The sequence below is a fragment of the Carcharhinus amblyrhynchos genome, chromosome 7, assembly GCF_965287045.1.
Source record: "Carcharhinus amblyrhynchos chromosome 7, sCarAmb.v2.hapA, whole genome shotgun sequence".
NCBI classification, from domain to species: Eukaryota; Metazoa; Chordata; class Chondrichthyes; order Carcharhiniformes; family Carcharhinidae; genus Carcharhinus; species Carcharhinus amblyrhynchos.
Window position 1 is genome coordinate 50,162,169 of NC_137330.1, and position 19,176 is coordinate 50,181,344.

The 19,176-nt window shown below is 41.0% G+C and overlaps 1 protein-coding gene across 11 annotated transcripts in view; it reads right to left on the reverse strand.

Moving 5' to 3' along the window:
- The window catches only part of LOC145344930 (DNA (cytosine-5)-methyltransferase 3A-like), a 505,928-nt gene that overhangs the window by 318,128 nt on the left and 168,624 nt on the right, over positions 1 to 19,176 (reverse strand). For all 11 annotated transcript variants that reach the window (XR_013887006.1, XR_013887007.1, XM_080192264.1 and 8 more), the window contains one exon: positions 15,106 to 15,484. Coding sequence is in view for 9 of the 11 variants with exons in the window: in XM_080192264.1 (XP_080048390.1) it covers positions 15,106 to 15,484 (379 nt within the window). In the remaining 2 variants the exon portion in view is untranslated. The remainder of the gene's footprint in view (positions 1 to 15,105; positions 15,485 to 19,176) is intronic.

Consider the following 19,176-nt stretch of genomic DNA (forward strand, 5'->3'; position numbering starts at 1 on the left):
CATCCTTGGGTTGTTATTGTTTATCGCAAGTGGATAAGATGGGCTAAATGGCCTCCTATTTCTACGGTTCTACTCACAAATTCATGATAATAATAGTCCTTTCTGTCTAGGTATGGCGTAAGCTCGCTGCATGCATCAATAATTAGAGCATAGAAACATAGAACGTAGAAAAAAAACTACAGCACAAACAGGCCCTTCGGCCCATAAGTTGTGCCAAACATATCCCTATCTACTAGGCTTACCTATAACCCTCTATCTTACTAAATCTCATGCACTTATACAAAAGTCTCTTAAAAGACCCTATTGAATCCACCTCCACCACCACCACCACCGGCAGCCGATTCCACTCACCCACCACCCTCTGAATGAAAAACTTACCCCTGACATTTCCTCTGTACCTACTCCCCAGCACCCTAAACCTGTATCCTCTTGTGCCAGCCATTTCAGTCCTGGGAAAAAACCTCTGAGAATCCACACGATCAATACCTCTCAACATCTTATACACCTCTATCAGGTCACCTCTCATCCTTCATCTCTCTGAAGAGAAAAGACCGAGCTCTCTCAACCTATCTTCATAAGGCATGCCACCCAATCCAGGCAACATCCTTGTAAATCTCCCCTGCACTCTTTCTATGGCTTCCACATCCTACCTATAATGACGCGACCAGAACTGAGCACAGTACTCCAAGTGGGGTCTGACCAGGGTCTTATACAGCTGCAACATTATCTCCCGACTCCTAAACTCAATTTCTTGATTGATGAAGGCCAGTACACCATACGCCTTCTTAACCACATCCTCTACCTGCGAAGCTGATTTGAGAGTCCTATGAACCCAGACCTCAAGATCCTTCTGGTCTTCCACACTGCTAAGAGTCTCATCCTTGTAATTTTCCACCGTCCCATTTGACCTGCCAAAATGAACCACCACACACTTGTCCTGGTTGAAGTCCATCTGCCACTTCTCTGCCCAGTCCTGCACCCAACAATGTCTCGTTGCAACTTCTGATGTCTCTCCAAACTATCCACAGCACCTCCAACCTTTGTGTCATCAGCAAATTTACCAATCCATCCCTCCACTTTCTCATCCAGGTCATTTATAAAAATTAAAAGAGCAAGGGTCCTAGAACAGATCCCTGGGTCACTCCATTAGTGACCAATCTCCATGCAGAAAAAGACCCATCTCCAACCACTCTCTGCCTTCTGTAGCCAAGCCAGTTCTGGATCCACAAAGCGATGTCCCCTTGAATCCCATGCCCCCTCACTTTCTCAGTCACATTAGGAAGTCAACAATTATGAGAAGCTTGCTGTCTGTGCAACTGCTAATATTGATTGTTGATGAACTAATAAGAGCAAATTTGGTGATAGCCCCAGAATGGAATAACTAAATAAATTTTAACAAAGATGGCATATTATTATTTTCTTAAGGTTCCAAAAGAGAGATCCTATACATCCTTGAAAGATGACTAAAACATGTGGTGAAAAAATTACATTCAGAATAATTTGGACCTTGATGCTAATTTTCATTTTGCTCTTTGATACTTGTTCTAACATCCTTCACATGCACTTCAAACTTTATATCTGCAAACTTCCATTCTTTAATCTTAAACAGTCAGTTTTGCAGCTGCACAGTGGATTCAATGAAACACTTGTTCTAATGTTCTAACTTTTGTTTCCAAGCAACAAAACAAAGTGTGTCTCCAATAAAATGAAAACCTCAAAACTTGCTGTCAATATCTTTCAGGGGAAGCAAAAGAATCAGCACTTTTTCTGAAAACCATTATTAGATAATCTTATGGAACATTTAGCTCTGAAAGCCGCAATTGCAATACATTCTTATGTAATTCGTTGTGTCTGATGAAGTCCAGTGAATTACACCAGTATGGCGACCAGCATTTTGCTTTCATTCACCCTTATCTACATAGAGTCATTTCCAGATACCTTGGGCACTTGACTACTGGACTGGATCAAGTGTTATGCATATTGTTGTATATTGAAGAATGCAACATTTTTGTGTTTAAATTAGATGCAATGGATTAAATTGTGCATATTTCTTGGGCAATAGAAGTGCGCCGAAAACTCCAAAATAGCATCCAGTACGCATATGTGTACTTTCACTATGAGTTGCTCTGCAATGCCATATTGGTGAGAGTATTAGTAATCGAAATATGTTGAGTAGGCAGATCATGACATCAGTCAGTATTCAATGCTGACTTACACCAGCATTGCCATTTTGAAGCTCAATGCTCTAGCTGATTTCTCTCAACTTTTCACGGCTGAACATGAATTCACTATCACTATTTGAAGGGATCACCAGCAACTTTGGAGCTAAATATTCCAGGATACCTAACTTTTAGAAGATATAGGCAAAATGGAGAAGGAGAAGGAGGAGGGATAGACTTGTTACTAAAGGATGGGATAAAGATACTTGATAGAAAACATCTTGGTTCAGAAATAAAGAAGTAGAATTAGTCTGAGTGGAGCAAAGAAACAGCAAAGGGTGGCAAAGAGCATTGGTGTAAATTGTTTATAAGCCTGTAGTCAGTTATAGTGAAGGGCAGAGCATAAAATGGGAAACTGGAGGCTCCTGTAATAAGAATAAAATGAATTTTTAAAATTAATTTATACTGGACAAAACAAATTTGCAATAACAATGAGGATGAAAAGTTCATGGAATGTATACAAAATAGTTTACTGGATCAGGGAAGTTGAGCATCCAACTAAGGAACAGACTATTTTAGATTTAGTATTGTGCAGTGAAAAGAAGTTAATTAATAACCTTGCAGTAAAGGAGCATCTTGGCAAGTGTGGCTATAATGTATTAGAATTTCACTTTGCCTTTGAGTAATCCTGTTGATATTTTCTAAGCGCCCTGTTATCATATCCTTTATAATAGGCTCGAACATTTTCCCTACTACGAATGTTAAGCTAACTGGTCTGTAATTCCCTGTTTTGTCCCCTTCTCCTTTTTTAAATTATTGGGTTACATTTGCCTCCTTCCAATCTGGCAACACTGTTCCAGAATCTACAGAATTTTGGAAGATTACAACCAGTGCATCCACTATTTTCATAGCCACCCTCCTTTAGTACCCTGGGATGTAGATTATTCTGCCCTAGGGAATCAGTGCCTTTCAATTTCATTAATTTCCCTGGTGCTTTTTTTTAGTAATACTAATTTCCTTTAATTTGTCCTTCTCACCAGAGCCTTGGTTGCTTAGCTTAGGTGGAGCTAAGGTCAAAGATCTACCACAATCTTGCCAAATGATACAGTGAGCTTAAAGAGTCAAATGGCCTACACCAATCCCTATTTCTTATGCTCTACTTAAAGGTTAGTTACTGTTGATTGCATCAATTCTTAAAGTATTCAATTGTTTGCACAGCTGTTTGAAATTACAAAGATCGACAGGGTGTGCTGTGGAAAGCGTGAAGGAAGTTTTGCTGATTTCGAGCTTTCTGCGCAAACCTGGTCCCTGACATGGGAAGAAGTCTCACAACACCAGGTTTATTTGGTAGCAAAAGCCACTACCATTTGGAGCATGTTCACAAACAGGGCACATAAAGACACAAACTCAATTTATAAAATAATGGTTGGAATGCGAATCTTTACAGGTAATCAAGTCTCAAAGATACAGACAATGAAGTGTAGAGAGTGTTAAGCACAGGTTAAAGAGATGTGTATTGTCTCCAGCCAGGACAGTTAGTGAGATTTTGCAAACCCAGGCAAGTCGTGGGGGTTACAGATAGTGTGACATGAACCCAAGATCCCAGTTGAGGCCGTCCTCATGTGTGCAGAATGTGTGTTCAGCCAAACATGTTTAAGAGAGAGGTTAGAAGGTGCAGCTGCTGGAGCAACTGAACTCTAAAACGGCAGCTCTGGCTTCAATCAGCATTTCATGCTAAGGTACAATGTGTGAGATATCTATGCTTCAATAAGAATATCCTCACTGTAATTTGTCCTGCTGCAGCCAAAGCTACAACTTCAGAGTAAGGAAAGGCCCTATGTCAAGTTGGTGCCTGGACTTCTCCTTGCTCCTTCACATTGACTGCTGGCTTTCTGGAAGGCTTATCAATGTACACCAGCTTAGTTCTGTTCATTAAAGTGTTCTTCTGACTCTTCTGCAGTAAAACCCATGTGCAACATCTGCCTTCATTGAGCGAGCATCTGTGCTATCCTTGCCTGGTAGCAAACCACTCCACATCCAGTGTTTTCTCATGTATAGATCTAGCTATGTTATCCTCTAAGCTTTCTGCAGTGCCAGTATCTGACAGGTGGATCTGGGCATGAAAATAATTGATGGGGCATTTTCACAATGACTGTCATTTCGTTGTTCCTTCACTGCATGGCCAGGTAGCACATCTTGTTGATTTGAAAGCAAAAAAGGCAGAAGGTTAAAGTGACATGTAAGGCAGCAAAGAATATAAAAGGTGTATTTTTGTATCATCTGCGATTTATAAAGCAGAAGAGTGTCCAAGATAAGGGGGGCATTGAGATTTGAGAAGCAAAGTTAATGAAGATACCATCGTCTTATTTGGCTTCAGCCCTCATTGCTGACTACAACCTAGAAACGGGTTGACCAATAATGATTAACATTGTCTCCTTCATGGGGCGTATGACCTGCTGATATGTTGATTCCATTCAATTATCCTGCTGCCTCTGGTTGTGCACCTCCATGATCTGTAAGAGTGAGAGAAGTGCATCAGTGACTGTAATGCAATCTGTTAGATGGATGTGATTGCCATGTTGAATAGCTGACTGTGTGCAAGCTGCAAGGTGTGGGTCTGAGACTTGAGGCTAGGTTTGTGAGAGAGGAGAAGTGCAGGAATGTCAGGTATTAGTCCTAATTGCTAGAGATTGCTGATAGGTAAGTGATGGAGGTATAAAGAGTTAAGCATTGTGTGAGGCTCATGGTGCAGTTTGGTAGAATATGGCATTTGAAGATACATTCACTGATCATGACCATTCGTGTGACATTCTTGAATTTCGGGTGACACTGCATCAATACTGTTGGAGCTTGACATCTGGCATTGACCTCCATGCTATATGCTCCCATTACTTTCAGAACATGTGTTTGGAAGGTCTACATGATGCAGATACAGACCACATAATTTTTACTTTTGTCCACCAAGAACTCCAGTGCAGAAATCTTTGAAGCTTGCTCTCACCCATGTCGTGCCATTTTTCAATGTTTCCTGTAATCACCCCTCTTGCTGAGTCCTGGAATTTTGGGTACATCACTCAATAGGATAATTACAGTGTCTTTCCTTCTGATATTTTCCAGCATTTAAAATTTTGCAATGATCTACATCAGAAACATAATCTGTATTTTCTTTTATGGTGCCAATGCACATGTTGTGTATTTCCAACATTCTCATTTTTATTTCAGAATTCAGTTTTTTCTCTCCTTTTATGTTTTTGATACAACATCTGACAAGCACCAACAAAATATGTTAGTTTTATAAAGAACAAAAAGCCATTAGGGCCAACACTTTCTTTCTCTTATATCAATATCACCTCATCATCTTTTCAACCAATACTTCAATCTTTCCGGAAGCACATTCGGGGCATATTTTAAAGGATAGATGGGAAAAACAGTTGATTCCAAAATGAGAGAAAATTGGACAGAAAAAAAAGAAGTGGGCAAGACAGGTAAGAAATGGAGTTTTTGAAAGGTAATAAAAATTAGGCACTTTCTACAATAGGTGACCAAACTGCAATATTAGTTTTACATCCAGCTGACAAGTTGAAAGTCCAACCAATTATCTTTGAAAAGTCACTTCAGTGAACTTACAGAATAAGTCTTAATGTGGATTCAAAAAGATACACATCCAGATTTTGTAAAGTATGGAACAGTAAATCAGTCAGTGGGTATCGCTCATTCTCGGTATCCGCCTTACACTGTTCAATGGTTTATCTTCCAATAGCACATCAATTTGTCCCATGTATATTCTATTGGCACTACAACAATATTCCTCTTCCCAACCTTGAGGAAACAATACAAACTAACATTGCAAGAATGATGACAACTTTCCTCAGAAGAATTTTTGAATCATCACAAAAGACTTCAATGGAGTTCAAAATATTTTTAAACAAGTTTATTAGAAATCTTTGAAGGCAATGTGTATCAAAAATTCAAGCATTTTTGAGTATTTTTTAAACATAAACAGAGCTTACTTTTTATGCTAACTATACATTGGTAAAAATGTAAAACATTCAGGGCAAAATGATCTTTCAACTTCTAATCTGGTTGTCCAGCTCTGACAAACCAAAACCTTTGTATTTTGTATTTTCGCTAGTAACTCAATTGTAAAAAGAAATAGTTTAAAGATTAAACTTGCAGAAATTAATCCAGAGACTATCCCATAGTAAAATGATTCTGGTGTCATATATTAAAGCCTGAAATGGTGCAGAGAAGAAGACTTCCTAATATGTCGAAGATGTGAAAAGTATGACAGATATTTTTAGAAAAACTTTCTTATTCACTCACACACAACGTACAGATTTAGACCCAAATCTTGTTCAGTGAGAATAATTTGATTTTCCGATGAACTTTCCTTTCCTAAGTTGGAACATAGCCATTGGCACGTTCTGTAATAAGCACTGCCAGTGCCAGTTTATTCTAGTGAATGAACTACAGCTCCAAGTGTGGTTTGCTGTGGTTGGCGTTAATATCTGGAGACTGCCCCATCCTCATACAGGAATTAACCTGCACCACTGTACTTTCTCTATCAAACTGCGTTTACAGTTAACTGTAATTGATGGAGCATGGTCATGTCATATTGAATTTTTACATGTCTTTTAAGCATATTGTGGTGTCCTTAGCATCTCTGTTTGAGGCGTAAGAATCTCAGCATAAGTTATTGTAATATATCTCTCTTTTTTATATACTCCAGGATTCTGCCTGCCTGCTGTGCTGCTCAAGTAGTGCAGCAGGCCGGGAGTGATCAGCAATGGGCCTGTAGCGGATCTTGCAACCTGACAGCGATCGAGGGGAGGGGTTGCGGTGTTGATGGGTGGAGGGAGGGGTAGTTTGTAAAACAGTCAGAGGGACCAGCGATCAGGGGCCTGGCGATGGCCCGGGGGCAGGGGTGAGTGGTGGTGGTGGTGGGAGGGGGGTTTGGTGTTGATGCACATGTGCCGATCTCCCCACTGACAGATTGACACATACACAGTGGCCCGCTCAACACTATGCTGCCAGCATCTTGGTCAGGATGAGGCCCTGCCCCACCTCTCAGACTGGTGTGAATCCGCTGCGGCCCTCAGATTCATGAAACTAAGTACGCCCAAAAACAGGTGGGAAAATCTTCCATTAGGCATTTCATTTTATTTGCAGTGGGGGGGTGCAGAATCCCAGCCATAGATTTTTAGAACCAACAGCAAAACATAGCAAGTTACCCATTTATTGCCTGGTGTATTGTAGTTGAAAGATAATTATTAGCCCAATGGCATTAAGATTTCAATGATATAATTTTTAGTTTTTTGGACACTTGGTTTGATTGTGGAAATGAGTTTTCCGTAGTGAGTTCAAATAAAAAGTTTTAAGACAAGGTCTGAATCATAATCCAATTCATTATTAGTATAGCATTTCATCATTATTTTCTTCCTGTTCTCCCCTCTTTCATTTTCTGACATCTGAATTTTACAACCTGTTAACTGAGTTTTAATAATGTCGACTGTGCATTTTAGCAAACCTTTCAGCTGGAATGTGCTCTCTGAGGTTCTTTGCATGATTGTTGCGAAACATCAACTACGAAAGAAGATTTTCTTGGTTTAATAACAGAATTCAAATTATAATGAGCCTTAATTTTCGAATAAATTCTTCAAAAAATTGCTGCAGACTACCTATCAAAACAGGTGCAAGACATGTGGCTCTCTGCAGGTAGCCAAAGCACGGGTCGCTGTGCCACAAAAAGAGAAGCGCCTAAAACTGTTATCAACTATATTGTTGCAGTACAAATTCTTGTGACAGGTTAATGCAATTACTGTCACAAACATGGCACAAAATCAGTAGCATAGTATTATCACAAATCATTCCTCTGAAAATGGTATTCATGTCACACTTCCTTTCAGATCCTTCAAACATGTGCATGTGAGTGTTTTGCTAATCTAGATATGGTGGCACAGTGGTTAGCACTGCTGCCTCACAGCGCCAGGGACCCGGGTTCGATTCCTGGCTTGGGTCACTGTCTGAGTGGAGACTACATGTTCTCTCCAAGTCCACGTTGGGTTCCTCCAGGTGCTCTTGTTTGTTCCCACAGTCCAAAAGACATGCTGGTTAGGTTTATTAGCCATGCTAAATTCTCCCTCAGCGTATCTGAACAGTCGCAAGAATCTGGCGACTCGGGGATTTTCACAGTAACTTCATTGCATTGTTAATGTAAGCCTACTTGTGACACTAACAAATAAATAAAATCCAGTTTAGTCGCCGGGGCTGGCGCGTTATGATGACAATCTGCTCGTGTCTGCACTCAGTAGTGGTCACTATGGTGTTTTCCAAAATTAAGGTAAATGTAATATATCAGGTACAAGAAGAATGGCATTAATTTGAGCTCAATTACATTGCCTTCCCTCCTATCAGACCAGCTACTTCCTGCTTCTTTCTTTCCTTCTCCTATATCACTGGGCACAATAGATACAAATTGGCACTGCCTAGCTAGGCCCAGCTGGGTTGTAAATGTGCCAAAGTATTGCTGGAAACAATGGTGATATAAATGCCTCCAGAAAGATGAAGGTACATTATTCTCCCATTCTGACCTGTTAATTTTTTTAGCAGGTTCGGTTGGGAGATGCATGCGTGCGCTGATTCGCAGGATTTGCGCATGCGTTCCCAACTCATGTGTATCATCCACCACTGGAAATCAGGTGTAGTCGGGACCACACAGGACACCAGGGAGAAAACCAGGTAAGTCATTTCAATCTATCTTTAATGTTATTTGCATGTAATTATCAGGCCCAGGACTGAATTCTCTGGCCCGATAGCATCTCCCACTCTGCTAGTGCAATTTCATTCTTGCGAGGTTTAGAGTAATTCCCTATGTTCGGGGAATGAACAGGACAACCCCAATGGAGTGAAGGGGGGGGCAAATGGGGCCCCCCATCAGATTGGCTAGCAGGGATTGTATCCCCTGGACATGAGCACCCTGGCAGTGCCCATCTGTGCCACCTGGCACTACCCAAGGGGCAAAGTGCCCATACCCAGTGGGCACCTTGCCACTGCCCACCAGACATTGGGCAATGCCAAGAGGACAGGGCTAGGGGGCAATGTTAATGGAGTGGGGCCTACAGGGTGATCGGTGGGGTTCGGCTGTCACTCTATTTGGATCGTTTTGGGGCTAGAGGGAGGCCAGTGAGTGGAGGGTGGGATGGTCATCATTGTGAGGATCCCAGGCTGGCCAGCAAACTGCAGGCTGACAGATCAGGGTCACTGCACATGCGCAGAGTTCTGGAACTGTTGGACTCCGCTGTGAATAGGTTCCAACACCCGAGCTTTTAATGATAATCACGATGGTGACTTCTGTATTGCACAGTGTGTGGGAGATTCAAGTCAGAATTCCCACTGAAGAAACAATCATGTTTTACACCATTTCTCCTGCAAATTCAGCACTTGGAGCTTTTTTGGGAGAATCGTCCCTATACCTTGATTTTAAAAATTAAAATAAATCCTCAGGCGAAGTGATGGGAAGAGTCATCAACCGTGATATCAACATGCTCAATATTAGGTTGTTCACTGACACTCAGAGATCTGCCAACAAGACTGAGCTCCAGATAAAATATCAACACAGGAACTGAATTTCAGAGTGACGTAACTTGAGGGTGACTGCCTTCACCATCCTAAAATAGACATTATGGGCCTAAGTTTTCCATCCTCATTTGTGACTGGGGTTTTCCAGTGCTACTGCAAGTTCATCAAGTTTTGGTTGGAACACCAAATTTTCCCATTTACACTCACAACAAGTCTGGCCATGGATGAGATTGGAGAATCCTGCCCATTGCTGTCCCTTTAACACAGTCAAAATCCTAGAACTCCCTATCTAACAGCAACTTGGAAACACCTTCATCACACCACCTCCACTGTTCTGGAAGGTATCTCACAAGCAACGCCTCAGGACAATTACAGATAGCCAATGAATGCCTGCCTTACCAACGATGCCTATATTTTGACAATGAATTTATTTTAAATATCATTTGCTCTCTGTCGGAAACCTGGGAACATAGGCAATGAAGTGCCAACAGCTGTATACCCTTAAACAAAAAATTCATTTTACAAAAGCTTACTTTGCTTTGTTTCGTTTAAATGCAAACTGCACACCAATTCATAATCCAGTTACTGAAATAAAGCTCCAAGTAGTGAAACTCTACAAACTATTACCCCATTAGTTTAAAGATCGTATCCAAGAATTAAAATTCACAGCTAGTCACATATTTACTTCGATTTTTGTCTTTGGGTGTGACTCTAATGAAATGCATACCCTAAGCCAAGTTTTTAACCTATTAATCTAAAATTGAATGAGACATTACACTCAGAAAATATTTCAGCACCATGACCTTTGCACGGGGTGACGTTATCAACAGGAGGAATTTCATCACCATTATATTTGTGATTTTGTTGAGGAGAAGGAATCTTATCAGTAGTGGGACGGTTGCAGTTGCTTGGATTTTGTTTCCCTTTGGCACATATCAATGGAACATTGTCAAAGACCAACCTGTTCCTGGTTCCATACCATGTTTGAATTCAATAAAATGTGGAAACTTCATCTTGCCATGTTTAGATAATACAATTAAAGTGAAACAGGATAATTCTGCAATTACTCTCTTCCTTGCACCCAAAGTATGTAACATGTTAGTCACAAGTAAGTAACACGTTAGTCACAAGTGGATTCCCCCAAAAGTAGACAACTTTACCATCTACCATCATGTACCATCATCGACTTCGATAAGTGCTCCTCTCAGCCACCTTTCAAGGGAGAAGAGACCAGGGGCATGATCTCACCAGCAGTTCACACCACGCTTCTATGGCAGCGAAGTCAGAGATTTTGGCACCTAGCCAAATCTCCATTCGCTGCAGTGGGAAGGAAAAATCCCACCAGCATGAACAGACATAACATTCTGGCTCTAATCTCTAATCTTTCATAGCATTAAAGATTGGTCTTGCGGCTATTCTCTATGCCAATTTTACTCCAGTGTTCTATTTATGTTTTGGTCACCAAACATGGACACAGTACTCAAGGTGTAATTTGAACTGAGTGTACAATGGAACACAATTTTCCCATTCTGCCTGCCACAGGAATCAGAGGGGGTGAGGGGTGGGACACGGAAAGGTCCACTGACCCTGGGCAGGATTTTCTGGTTTCGGGGCGAGTGCGGTTAGAAAATCCAGCTCAATATTTAGCATTCTATTTGCTTTGTTGATTCCTGTGATTCGACATTTTAATTGCTAAGTCGATTGACAACCCTAGATCGCTTGCTATTTTTCTCTTAACTAGTTCATCAGCATTTACAGAGTGTTACATTACTCATAAAGAGCTAGAAATTAATTGTTATGCAAATGTACATTTATTGCTACACTCCAGGTGAACCTGTTGACAATTTCCAACAAGATTGAAAAATGCAAATTCAGTTCATTTGGGGTTTCACACACCCTGAAGAGATTTCATTGGAAAGGGAAAACTGGCATATTATAGAATCCCTACAGTGCAAAAGGAGGCTATTCAGCCCATCGAGTCTGCACCAACAACAATCCCACCCAGGCCCTATCCCTGTAACCCCAGATATTTATCCTGCTAATCCTCCTGACACTAGGAGGCAATTTGGCATAGCCAATCCATCTGACCTACGCATCTTTGGACTGTGGGAGAAAGCTAGAGCACCCGGAGGAAACCCATGCAGACATGGGGAGAACATGCAGACTCCACATAGACAGTTACCTGAGGCCAGAATTGAACCCGGGTCCCTGGTGCTATGAGACAGCAGTGCTAACCACCGCGCCAGCCATAGACACTGCCAGGACACATGAAGCCATGAGTAGGCTACCTAAATGGTTGGCCTTCAGTTAAGTCAATGGAAAGGCAGCAGGTATGTTGCAATGAAACAGCAACAAGAAAAAAAAGCACATGAGGTGGACAGAAAGATATGCAGGAGCTGTGGACAGCCACGAGTTCACAGACATAAGGAAATATCCTACTAATGGATCAAACTGCAGAGTGTGTGGAAAGCACAATCACTGGGAAAGATATGTGGAACAAGGGAAGAGGATGGTAAATGAGTTATCAGAGACTGAGAAACAGGTGTATGAGATGCAAAAGAAACTAAAATATCCATATCCAGAAGATTATGATGAATTTTAGAACACAATAGACAAAGAACTGTACATGTGCACAGAATGCTGAGTTCAGATAGCAAATTGTGAATTGCAGGTTCAAGTTAACACTATCGCAGTCGGAGAATGATTTACTGCAAACCAATAACAAACTGTGAGAAATTCTGGAACTTTTAAAAGGAAAATATGAAAGACAAGACTCCAAGCAGATTGGGCACAGTAAGAAATTGCAAAGCCGGTGGAAGACAAGCACTAAGAGTGGTTGGAAGAGAAACACATGCTGCTGAATTGTTACATACAGCCCAAGGAGAAGTACTGCCAGGATTGCCGCTCAGCTTCAGAACAGGCACAACATTTCATCACCTATGTGATACTGTGAGTTGGATCAGGGTGCAGTGGGATGTCAGACAACAGGGAAGAGCGAGTAATGCAGGAGATGGAGGTCAGGTCAGGCAAGGTCAAATGTCAGGTCAAACACTTGCGGGGTGCAGAGGAGGTTGTCAGACACTAGCTGGGGTTGGGGATCAGATAAGGAAGTGGTGGGGGGGGGCATCCAGTTTGAGTGTTTGGATTGTGAAGAATTCCCGGGGCTCAGGGGTGTAGAAACAGTCATGCAAGTTTTGATCTGGATGTTTAAAAGAATTGTGCACAAGTTAGAATGGGTTTAATTTCTTCTAACATTTTCAGAATATTTATTAACATAGCCCCTGCTGAACCAAAATTCATGATTTAAATGACCTTTTCAGCTAGTTCACACACAGTGCATTTGTCCAGGGTACATTAGCGCTTGTGGACAACTACCATTCAACTGGGAACTCCTGAGATGGATTTCCCAGCACACCTTTGGGGTATTCTCCAAATCCGACACTGGAGGGCCCAAAGATCACAGCCTAATGTATCAGTCCATCAGCCAGAGTGTTATAAGAAATACACTCAATGAAACCTGAGTGTTTTGAGACTAAAAGAGTGATTATTTCAAATTCTGGGGCATGAAGATACAACACAAATATAGGATTAATGTCAAGTCAGCTGCCAATGTAAATGTTGTAGTACTAACTGGAAAATGGGTTTACGTGACTTACTGCCCCATACATATTGAGACTCCTGCCTATGCCATCTTGGAGGGGTTCCACCAATGGGCAGCTGGAGAACTTGTCTGCTTGTAGTGGTTACTTGAATATACAACTTACGTTACTAAAACATAATCATCACCTTAATTGCAATTTTGGCAACAAATGGGTGCAGCATTTAGAACTTGTTAAATGGCCGCAAATCTTTTTAAATTTCGGTTTCATGTAGCCAGAGGAAGCAGTAGTGTTCCTCTGGGCTCCACAGTAATACCATAGGCTTCTGTCATCCATTGCTCCTGGGTCAACCTGCTGTTGATTGATTCAATATTCACATCCAGCCAACCATGAGCTGCAGTGGGACACTAATGCTTGGTTTGCAATATGGACGTGTCATGCTAATGAGTCCCAAGTCTCAAAATAGCTGCAACTTTCTGCTGACCCAAATTAACTCCATTACCAATTCTTTATTCAAACTAAGACTGAATTATCTGTGACTGCGTCATCCACTTGTAAATTTTTATTTCCAGCTCATTCTTTGGTCTTTGTCTGCACCATCAGCTTTGATTACAGCTACCAGTTTTTTTTTATTGTCATTCTTGCTTTCATTGGATTTCCTGACCTTTTTGTATGCCTTCTGAATTCCCATCAGCTCATGTCATAGACATCTTGTGTAAAGAACTTGGTTAAAGATTTGTTGGCAGTCCCGGTGTGTCATGTTACTTCCCACAATACATTTGGAATGTCACTTCCTCCAGAAAGGTCATTGTGATTGGTCAGGGGAATACTCCCTTCCTACAATGCAATGACTGTTGTCTAGTGAATCACCACTATTCACTGAGAATTATTATGCTTAAATTTGTGTGAAGGAGATTTCCTACACAGCTTCCAAAAGTAATGGAGAATCACTAATCCAAACTCCTTCCACACTGTAAAGCAGTCAAAAGATACTAGTTATTTACTCTTGGAAAAGTACCTTATTTAGGCAAAGAGTTAAAGGACGATGCATAACAAGTTTGCACTGGATATAAATAGATGTGTTTTTCAGATATGTAATATATTCTGCTTCCAGAAAATACTTGACATGAATACATAGCAGCACAATTTTGTTTCTATGTAAGACAGGAATGTATTTTGCATTATGCATGGTTAACAGTGAAAGCCATTTAAACCAATGGCTCTTGATGACACTGTACTACAAAAACACACTACTATGGTCCATCCCATAAATTAGCTGTAATGGTTTATCTAGAGAGCGTGCCTGATGATTGTTGGTTCTGGGATGAACAAGTACGATGAACACAAAAACTAATCCCACTTATTCATGCTAATTCTAGTAGCAACAGCACAGACATTCGAGAGTTAGTTTTTCTAAAGATTTACTTAACTGTATAAACATTATTTTCCCAAACATTAAGCCTAACTCAGTTGCCTCAGTTCACCATGTTAGTATATTCAGGTTCAGATTTTTGCATTCACCACAACTTTGTGTAGAAAGTTTAGTGCTTGCTTTATAAACCCTGTTACATTAAACACTGAGACAATGGGAACAGATCTTTCAATTGGAAATACTTTAATAAAAACAATCTGAGGAACCTTAAAATCTTGGACTGTTTGTGGCTTTTATAAATATTGTTTTACAGAGGGTGCCTGAGCCATAGCTAATTGTGAGGTGTGGCCATGAACCTGAAGACATAGGTATTTAGATTTATTAAAAAGTTTCAAACCTTTCTCAGCAGCTTCCAATTGTCGCTTTTTGTACTTCTTTCTGAGAGTGGATGGTACCTTCTCATTTTCTCCCTTTTCAGAATCCTGTCCATCTTTTGGGGTATAACATCCATTCTCCATCTCCATTTCTATTTCAGTTTCTCCATCCAAACTTGTGCTTTCTTCATTGGACTCCTGATCTTTCAAGTTCTGAGCTTCAGGAACAGATTTCCCACGGTCACCATTTTCAGGAACACTTCTTTCTCCAAACTGCTGTGAGTTCCCTATGTCTTGCTGGTTACTTTCCACCTTTCCATTGTGCACCTGTGATGATGACTCCTGGGAAGATTGGCACTTTGGGGCTGCCACCATTTCACTGGAAGCTTCATTGATGTCCACCTACATTAAAGAAACAGAAATGAATTAACAGCAATCAAAAGTTACATAAATAAAAGGCTTGGGCTATGTCCCCCTTCTGACATTTTCTCCATCGTGTATGGGTATACTTGCATTGTATATGTTATGTATCCAAACATAACTTAAATACTGCCATGTTTCCAGATCACTAACAGAGGATGAAAATACAAAAAGGTTACCCAGGCAACAGAGCAACAAGATAGGTACTGCTACAACTCCTTCAGTGTATTCCAGCAACCATTTTCACATAATTCTTTTTGCTTCCAATGCAGAACATACTCGCATAGAAAAGTCATGAAGAGGTAATTAAGAGGTGGCATTTTCGGAATTTCTTTTGAAAACTCCAGGGAGCAGTGTGGGGTATCGTTAAAGCTGGTAAAATTAGGGACAATTTTTTTACTGCATCGGGTGGTTCAGAGTTACATCACTGTACGCCTTTGCATTGGTTAGCAATCAGAGGGAAAAAAAAGAGCATTTGCTCGCTAATCAATTAATTCCTGTTCTATGTTCAACAAATTTCAAACTTTGGGGAAGGCAATGAGATTGAGCTTTAGTTGTTTATTCTTTTTGAGTTTTACTTGGTAAAAAAATTGATACTATTAATAAGTGAACAAGCGAAACACCTATTTGAAATCATTCCCAATGTGGAAAAACACCGATGACATTGATTTAAGCTAATTTTTTTTAAGTCCTGAAAATGACTGGTGGAAATAGGCACACAATAAAAAAAGGCAAAATAAAATGTTACTTTACATTTCCAAGTAAAGCTTCAGAGATATAAAACTAATATTCACAATATGTATCCATCACCACACAGTGCTTGGAGGAAACTAATTACCTAACATTTTGTGATTTCAGTACTCCAGCTAGAAAGCTATATTAATTTAATTGAATCATGCTTAACAGGACAGACCTGCCCCATAGGACTTATAACTTAGCAGTACAGCATAATAATTTCCAAATAACAAAATAGTTTTACCACACACAGGTGGAGGGGCAAGTCAATGAGGACACAGAACGATTCATGTTTGGGATTAAGTAAACAGAGCAGTCTGAAAAGCTGGTGTCCGTCAGCAGAGTAGTTGTTTCTTGGTGGTAATTTATCAAGGTGGTGCTTACGGTGCTACAGTAGTATGGTGGTTAGCACTGCTGCCTCACAGCGACAGCAACCCGGGTTCAATTCTGCCCTCAGAAGACTGCGTGGGGTTTGCACATTTTCCCCATGTCTGCACGGGTTTCCTCCAGTTCGCTCCAAACGTTGTGCAAGTTAGATTGATTGGCCACGGTAAATTGACCTTTAGGCCCCGATTTTACCAACAATTTGCACCCATTTTCAGATGCAAAATTGTGGTAAAATCGGATGTGAGGCCTTTATCGCGATCTGCGATCTGAACAGATCACAACTTTACTGAGATTCGCGTGTGGCACGGATCTGTTCCATGCCCAAATCAGGCGTGACGATGATTTAAATGCATTTGAATGCATTTAAATTGCACAGATTGCCTGCAGAGTGGCAGCAGACCCCCCCGAGATACATCTTACCCACCCCCCTGCAATACATCTTATCCATTACCATCCCCGCACCGCACACCGGCCCCCCCTCCCCCCGCCCGCCCCCCCCCACTGCCCACCCCCCTCCCCCCGCCCGCCCCTGCCCCAAGATACACCCTCACTCCCAGTTTTCGCTCCCGGGCCGCACCCTCCGCTTTCTGCAGCTCGGGAGTGATCTAACACAGGCACGCTTTTTCAAGGTTTTTTTCTAATTGCGCATGCACAGTTCAGAGCTTCAATCGTTTCGGCAGCACTAAACTCCGCCCACAGCACGAATGGGACTGGAGATGGCTGAGAGTGTACGGGGACACCTGAAAGTGGATTTCTAAGTCGGATCTGAACTATGTCCAGACTCAGCACTTAGAATGAAAAGGGTAAAATCGGCCCCTTAGTGTCAGGGGATTAGCAGTGTAAATACATGGATTTACAGGGAAAGTATCTGGGTGGGGATTGGTGTTGGTGCAACCTTAATGGGCTGAATGGTCTCCTTCTGCACTGCAGGGATTCTATGTAATCAGTTGATTCACTTATTGTGTAGCATGGGTTTGTCCTCAAGGGTGAACAAAGCCTCCTTGAGGTTGTGGGGTGGTGAGGATGGGGCCAAGGAAAGTGATTTGACTGAGGGATATGTCTGAGCCTGTTAAGTATCACCTTTGAGTGCTGCAGTTGCTGTTATCCACATCAAAATAAATCCCTGGCAGTTCTGCATAATGCTAAAAAAACACAGCTATTTCTGTGAATAACTCTGATATAATTTTAATTCAGGCAGCCTCATGTGATAACTCTGAAGTTATAAAGACTGTGGCAGAAAGTATCCCCTCCCCCAAATCATTTTCACAGGCTTCCTCTTCCAGTACCCCCTCCCCCACAATCTGCCAGCTCCAAGACGGCTCTGTTCAAGCCTCAATTCATGTTCACACCAATGCAAGTTAATTGAGTGATTTGATAAGCTTCCAAAAGAAAACAAGCCCTCTGTGGATGCATGTGGCAATAGAACTCAAACCGTAGTATCAGGTTCAATCAGACTGACCATTTGTAGATACCAAAAACTTTTGCCCTTCCCAAACCAAACTGTTGCTAGACGGAATCACATAATAGCCTCATCTCACATGAAAAAAACTGGGGGCCTCACTAAAGGCCTCTAGACGCCAAGAGCAAAAGTCCAAACTAACCTCGAAAAAGTTAAAAATTACCCAAGTTATTTGAGTACTTTTGTGGTATACAAGGTCATTTATTGATTTAGGCCAATGTGAATGCATGCCCTACATAGTTAATATTCACCGATTTTTTTGTGTTGAATGGTGATTATTGATTATAAGAGGAAACATTACACTTAATGTAGATTTTACAAATTTGCTCTCCTGACTTTCAGCTTAGTGCAGTCAGAGTTCATGCTGAGAATTTGAACATCGAGATACTTGGGCTGCGCAGGATATTTTGTCCACCTTAAGTTTAGTAAAATCCTGTTGGATTCACTTATCTTGGACTCTAATTCCAAATATCTTTAATTCACATTCTGAGTTCTGCCAATTAGTTATTCTCTGATTAAAATACTTCAACTTTATAAGCATAGGCTCCATTTCCAATTGGTAGAGAATAACATCAATGATATATAAGACTGACCTGACAGAGTTAAAGTTAAAATTCACATGCTCTATTTATTTTAATAACAATCTGAACCAGCTGACTAATTCTGGGGATTTATTCAATTCTTCTCCATTATTAACTAGGTCATGATCAAAATTATCTTTTTACACTTCCAAATACAATTTTTTTCTGCCCAATTCTCCACAATATTCTGCCTGAAAGCCAAGGTTACAAAGTCACTGTGGCCCAGAGATAGACCAATATTCAGGAACAAGACATGATTACTGTTCAAAATCTGGGAGTACTTACGCGCAAATCACCAGGAGTAGCTCGGTAGCACCACGACTGACAAGCTAGCTGAGTCCTGAAGGACCTTTATGTCAGACTTATCCTAAGAATATCCTTCATCATGTTATGGGGCACTATTACTGTGCTAAATGAGATAGATTCAGAACATATCTGGCAACTCAAAACTGTGCCTCCACGAGGCACAGAGGAACTGCATAATTATAATCTGTGATCTCATGGCCCAGCAA